Consider the following 7209-nt stretch of genomic DNA (forward strand, 5'->3'; position numbering starts at 1 on the left):
GACCAGGGTGAAAGGGTAATACTCATGAGAAATTAACAGCTCAGATTTGATAAAAAACAAAAGGGTGTGGTGTCAGCAAAGGAAAAAATTCACCCAAAGTCCAACTAAAACAAAGCAAAATTTAAAAGCAAATATATCACAGATTACTCACCGCACTAATTAATTAACTAACAGATTGATGACTAAGTACATGCATAGATCACCTACACAATGACTAAGTACTTTCATAAAAGTAACTCAACAACTAGCTAGGCAGGCAAGTTCTTGAATGACAGATGATCTCATGGCGACTCTATGGCGGTGGTGGCGACTCTGTGGCGGTGGTGGCTTTGAGATAGGGACCAGCATTAATCTTGGATCCTGCCATGGCTTTGAGATAGGGTTCGAGCTTTAATCTTGGATCCTGCCATGGAAAATGAGTGTGCTCTAAGGCAGGGGCTGTTGCCCTTGCGGGTGGCGTTTGGCGCTATCTCTGTCTGGTCTGCATCACGGCAAAACCTCTCGAGGTGTGGGGATTGCCTTTTCTGGTCTCAATGATGTATAGTATGTATCACTAGCTAACTTTTATGGGTGGGTTGTAAGGTTGTCCATAAATGGTATAGCAATAAGATAAAGCCATAAGTTGTGTGTGAGCCCATGTTTTATTGAATTTTTTGTATACAGCTTACAAGAGTATGTGTACAAGCAGTCCATAACCTCTCTATACAAGAGTTTAACAAACCACCTGTAAGGCTGTGACTCAAGGGTCATAGAAATCGTGTCTTTACAAATACCATTCTTATAGGCCATTCCTTAGATGGACAACCTATAGAATTGAATTTGAAAAATAGGCTAAAAACAAAAGATATTTTCTCACATGGGCCAACAAACTAAATAGCCACCCTTGGTCAGAGAGGTAATCCACTAGCTCATTCCACGTGCAATACTTTCTTCTTCTCTCGCCATAGAGTTGTTGGTAGGGGTGGGATAACCTTTTCTTTTGATCTTAGTAAAAAAACTATATTCAAAGGTGGTTATTTTGCAAACAATTGTTTGTTACGCGTGTTTATAATGTACAGCATTTATGGTGAAGTAATTAAAAGATGGAACAATGGTGTATATGCTGAACGTGTATACTAAAAAGATTTGTTAGACAAAAAATCACTGCTATCAAGTTCGACCTAATTAAAAAGATAACAAATACAGCTTCTTAAAATATTTAAGTGAACTGCACATAAAATCGTTCCATTTCTGTATATGGTTCACATAAGAAACCGTATGTGAAAATGTGATTTCCTAAGTGGTTGAAATTAGAATTACAGAAGACGCCTGCAAGTGGCTTTTAATTTAACCAGGTTCTAAAAAACAGAGATGTCTAGAAAAATGATTTTTTTATAGTAGTGTTATTATTGAATGATGAGCCGAGAAAGGCCCTGAGCTTAGAATGTTAGCAGAGAGTGCAGGCCCAATATCGACTGCTTTGGTGGGTCATGTGCGCTGGCCTTTCTAGGGGAAAAAGGCTTAGGATTTGTTTTCTTTCTCTCGTTCTGTGGCCCAAAAATGTGATGATGATGACTGCTACTTATGATGAACGAGGCAGGAAAGCCCAATGGGTCTCTAATCGGGAGGCCCAGTCGGTGTCCGCTGTCCCGGTAACCGAGACCAAACATCCGGTGTCTGCTGCTATAGTAACAAGTTTATTAGTGCTAGCTGAATACTCCTTGTGTGACATTGAACATTCCATATTTGATCTGTTCATCAGTTAGTGTGTGCAATTTCAACAATAAATACTTGTAATGCATACCTTGGATTGAGAAAAACGTTGCGTGTCTTTTCTCAAAATTTAGTAGAGATGTCAATGGCCTTTTCTATCCTTCTATGTATAATCGAACTTAAAGTGGGAAGATTCTAAAAATAAAATAAACAAGAAGGATGCAAACGTGTCACAGCGTGATTCTTCTATAAATACAGCAGGGACCCTGTTCAGGCCCCCAAACTAAAATTTGAGAGCTAAAGCAAAAAAAAAACACAGCTCCAATAGGGCACCTACTTAAGCCCTCAAATTTGGATGGGCCTCAAATGAACCCCCTCAGCCCTCAATCCTGCGGGCGTCGCTCCCGACCCCAATCCGACAGTTTCGCCGTTTTCTTCCGCGTGCGCTTCTCCGGCTGTGGCGAGCGGCGACGACTCCTCCTCCGGCGAGCGGTGAGGCCACGACGAGAGCACCCAGAGCAATACACTCGTGCATTCCGCCCTTCCTAGCGGCGAGATCCGGCCTTTCCCGCGTGCTACTTCTTCCTTGCGCGTGGCCGGGCTCCTCCACGACGCCGGCGAACTCGGGCTCCTCCCCGCTCCCTCCCGGCTTCTTCCTCTGGCACGCTCATCACCGCTCCTCCATGGCGTAGGCCGCGTTCCTCCCTGCTCCTTCCCGACACGGGCGATGCTCCTCCCCGCTTCTCCATGATGCGGGCGAGCTCGAGCTCCTCCCTCCAAGCCCTCCCTGGCGTAGATCTGGCAAGACCCCTCCCGCGCTCTGCTCCTTCGGTGCATCTGCTCAACTGAGTGCGGCAACGGAGGGAGGACCAGGCGTGACGACTCGGAGGGAGAAGGACGAAGAGGCAGAGAGGATGACGAGCGGGTCTCGCGTGTCAGTGTCTATCAAAAGTGATTTATGGGCTCTAATTTGAGTGCTTCTGCTGTAGTGAATGTAAAAAAACATGCCCTAAAAAATGAAGCCCCCAAATCAAATGATGCTCGGTATGAGATTGGTCTGCATGCATGGTTATTGCATCAGATCTGGGGCAGCAACTCTTCTTTTACGCTAGGTATGCCGTGAGGGGTACTTGGGTCAAATTCGAAAAAAAAAATCCATCAATTGAGACATCCACACAAAGCAGTTTTGACCACGCATGCAATTTTCGTACCAACCGAGCAACTCACGTGTCGCATGACGGTTAAAACTAACGTAAGCAACTGCCACATCATTTACAAGTCGAAGTAAGCAATCGCGGTGAGTTTTCCCCATTTTTTTAAAAAATTACATCGTCACTATCAATTCATGGAGCACACGCCTACCGTCCTTGATTTCCCATTGGTGCACGATTCATTCATTCAATCTTGCTTTCACTGGATTTTGTCACTCTTCCTTTGCATGCAAAACTTTGATCAGACTCGTACATACGATTATGCATTGAAAAAAATGGCATTACTATATACTACTACATCGTTATCAATTGTCATGCAGCATTTACTCTTGTCGATCAGCTCCCCATGTATTTACGATTTTACGATAGTACGCTGTTTTTTTTTTGTAGCATGGTAATACAATACTTTTTTTTAAGAGTCATGGTAATACAATATTATCTGCCACGATTGGCGGGAAGCTAATCAAGATATAATGGTCGGGCCGGTCGTTATTTCCAAACAGCCTGTTCGTTTGACTGTGGTTTGTCGTAAACGATCGTAAATTTCTAGCTAAAACAGTATTTTTCTCTCACACAAATCAGTCAACAGTATTTCTTTATGAACCAACAATGATACAAATCAGCCAACCGAACAGGCTGAAGTCACTTGTACTGTGCTGTGTGTTGTACACTTGTACACGCCTCGAAAGCGTGTGCTGGGTGAGCGTGAACCGTACGTACACCCTCGTGACACCGGCCACCACCACCACTCCACCAGGCAGCGGCGAAGAATTGAAAGGCCCTTTTCTCAAATAAAATGAGGAGATTTGAAAGCCATTGATTGGCAGGAGGATGGACGCGTCGAGGGGCCCGGTTCCCGGCCATTGTTTGGCAAAATTCAGTAGAGAAGGAAGCTCGTACGCCGAGCGTTTCGCGGAAAGGAACCGAGCAAGTACGGTGGTGTGGCCCCTCCCCGTTGCTTTCGCCGTGGAAAACCAGTAGGAACTCCCCAAATATCCCCCGGAATCATGACTCGCCAGCGATTCGATCCAATCCACGTCCAAATCTTCTTCGGCCAGTTGATCTACACATCTACGAGTAGTATCTACCTGCCATGGCCCATCCGAGGGGCCTGGTGAGTCCCACGGTAATTTGGTGCCGGCCGGCCGCAGACCGTAGCGACGACTGGCAAGGAAGACACAGCCGTCCGATCGCGTCATGGACGGCCGGGTGCGAGGCCGAACCGGGGTCCGTACTCCGTAGCGACGGATGAGGGCAGGAGGCGAGTGACATCACGCGGCGGCAGAAAGTCCTCGGCGTGCGTGTGCGTGTGCGTGTGCGTGTGCGTGCCACGCGGGGGGCGGGCGGCCAGTGGTGCCGTGGTGGGTGGATGGCGGCGTTGCCTACGGCAGCGTCACGCGCGGGGGCATAATCGTGCTGTATTACCATGATATCTTGATTACCAGACATGTTGTGTGTTGTACACTTGTACTGTGCTGTGGAAATTCTACGTGCAAGCATCCTATTTCTTCGTACCAGACGTTTCAACCTTCGACGCGCCGTAGAAGTTTGGACGAACTACGTATATATATATATATATCTAGTAGTAGTGTGTGTGTATATATATATATATATATATAACTACTGGCTACAAAATAACTTATTTTGTAGTCACTTTGAGTTACGATAATTACTATATTAATTTATGATATTATAGTAACTCCTTATTAAGTGGTTTACTATAATGTTATGGTAAATATCTCAATGTGTTATAGTAACCCAACTACCGTAAATATGTATTGACATTATCGTAAATTAGTATATAAAATTATTGTAAATGGAGGTGGCTATAGAATAACTTATTTTATAGCTAGCTACTCATATAAGATCTTGGCAATCTCTCCCTGTCAGAAAGAATTTGAAAAAAGTGTGGCCTGTGTTGCCCTTAATGACAAACAATCTTCTGGAACCCTAGCTAATCTTGCACGCGTGGAGAAACGAATTGGTCAATGCCGGCCGAGACCAGATGAAGTAACTGTTGTGTTGCTCCCAAAGTCTACTAAACGTAAGTTTACAGAAAATTTACCGGCCGATCCTATTGGATATGCAATCCAATGCCATGGAAATTCTTGCCTCTCTTGGAATTCTTTTAGCTCTTGTAGGCGCCACCATTGACCTTGACCATGCCAAGTATGCGTACTTGCTGCAAATTAACACACACCGTTTCTTTTACCAGTTTGGCATCTTGCTTCTTGGACACAGGGGCGGATCCAGGATAAGCTCCTCGGGGGGGCTAAATAATGAAGATTAGGGCTAGAGTTAAGAAAATAATGGTGATTTAGAGGCTAATAAACAGTATTTTACATATGATTTAAGGCTCTCGACAAGTCACCAAAACTTAGTATAAATACCCTGGCCAATCGCCACATCTCATGCACCGATCCATCGATCACAACAGCCATCTGCTTATTCATATAACTTCGTCAGCAACAACACAACAGCAGCAGCAATGGCGTCCTCGTCACCGAAGCTGCGGCTAGCGTGCCTCGTAGCCGCAGCTCTGGCCCTGGCAGCCATCGTCGTCGCGCCGTGCGCGGCGCAGAACTCGCCGCAGGACTACGTGGACCCGCACAACGCGGCGCGTGCGGACGTGGGCGTCGGCCCGGTGTCCTGGGACGACACGGTGGCCGCGTACGCGCAGAGCTACGCGGCGCAGCGGCAGGGCGACTGCCAGCTGGTCCACTCCGACGGGCCCTATGGCGAGAACATCTTCTGGGGCTCCGCCGGCGCCGACTGGTCGGCGTCCGACGCCGTCGGCGCCTGGGTCTCCGAGAAGCAGTACTACGACCACGACACCAACAGCTGCGCGGACGGGCAGGTATGTGGGCACTACACGCAGGTGGTGTGGCGCGACTCCACCAGCATCGGCTGCGCCCGCGTCGTCTGCGACAACAACGCCGGCGTCTTCATCACCTGCAACTACAACCCGCCGGGCAACGTCGTCGGACAGAGCCCTTACTAGGCTACTGTTGTCATGTATACTACGTACGCTTTCAGCATCGCATGCATGTATACGTATATATGCATGGATACCGTGGGTCGGAGGGAATAAATAAATTGTTGTCAACTGCATACCTTATAGGATGATTATATTGTTGATAAACATAGTAAGTCAATAAAGAAACATGCAGGAGAGATTGATGAGGCATATTTCTGCTCTTATTTTGATCTCTGTGTTTATCATTTCTCACAGGGCCGTCCCGGACTAAACCAATACCGTGTGCCAAAATCTAAAACACCAGAACCTCGTAAGATAACAAGATAGAACAATAAAATAATATATATACGATAATGTAGTACACTGTGAAGGGATGTATCCAGAGTTGTTCATATTCAACCTTTCACCACATAATCTTTACTTGAACAACATCATTTTTTTTGGTGTTCTTGGAAATGCAATATTCAATGATAAACTCGCACTAGTAGAGAAATGGGTTGTAGTCCCGGTTGGGAACTGGCTTTAGTCCCGGTTTTTCAACCGGGACTAAAGATCATCCTCAGGAGAAAAATAAACGAAATTGTAGAGAGACCTCTCTTGCGATGTGTGAGATTCGAACACAGGACCTCTTTCCTCATGCATAAACTCCTTACCAATTCAGTTGTACACCACATGTGACAGGGTCCTAGACACTCTCCTTTTGAATTGACTTGTGGGGTACCTTTAGTCCCGGGTGGAAGACCTTTAATCCGGGTTGGTGACACAAACCGGGACTTTTAGTCCCGGTTGATATTACTAACCGGGACTAAAGGTTGAAGGACCTTTAGTCCGGGTTGGTAACACCAACTGGGACTAAAGGTGGCCTGCTGCGAAAGCGTGCCAGGACAGGGGCATTTAGTCTCTGTTGGTAGCTCCAACCGGGACTAATTCTTCCTTTACTCCCGGACGCAAAAAATACCGAGACTAAAGCCCAAAATCGAAGCGGATGAAAGGTCATTTCTCCGCTAGTGTCGTAATCAGTCAGCAAACTCATAATCAATCTTCTCCAGCACGTCACTCTCAAGTGCGATTGTTGCCAAATCAGTAGGCCTTTCTTGTGTCATTGTAGAACACAAATACGACTTCAATAACTTAAATCTACAAGGATGGCAGGTGCTCATTTTCCTCACCCTTTCTCTCCCTCTTCTCTATTGCGTGCATACAAGGACGCCTCCAGTAGGCCTTGTTTTTGTTTGTCTCAACAGTAACCACGACATGTTTGTGATAGCCTGCTATTTTTTATGTATAATTTAAATTTGTTTTAAATCTTTTAGTGATGCAAACTTAAAT

General features: G+C 46.0%; 1 protein-coding gene across 1 annotated transcript; it reads left to right on the forward strand.

Moving 5' to 3' along the window:
- Positions 1–5304: 5304 nt before the first annotated feature.
- Positions 5305–6102, forward strand: LOC136541396 (pathogenesis-related protein PRB1-3-like). Its single transcript, XM_066533250.1, has one exon. It carries the CDS (start codon positions 5392–5394, stop codon positions 5902–5904), a length of 513 nt encoding a protein of 170 aa, XP_066389347.1. The 5' UTR covers positions 5305–5391; the 3' UTR covers positions 5905–6102.
- Positions 6103–7209: the final 1107 nt, after the last annotated feature.

Source organism: Miscanthus floridulus, chromosome 3 (genome assembly GCF_019320115.1).
Source record: "Miscanthus floridulus cultivar M001 chromosome 3, ASM1932011v1, whole genome shotgun sequence".
NCBI lineage: Eukaryota > Viridiplantae > Streptophyta > Magnoliopsida > Poales > Poaceae > Miscanthus > Miscanthus floridulus.

Coding starts and splice junctions, on each gene's coding strand:
- LOC136541396 (XM_066533250.1), top strand. CDS start 5,392: ATGGCGTCCTCGTCACCGAAGCTGCGGCTAGCGTGCCTCGTAGCCGCA.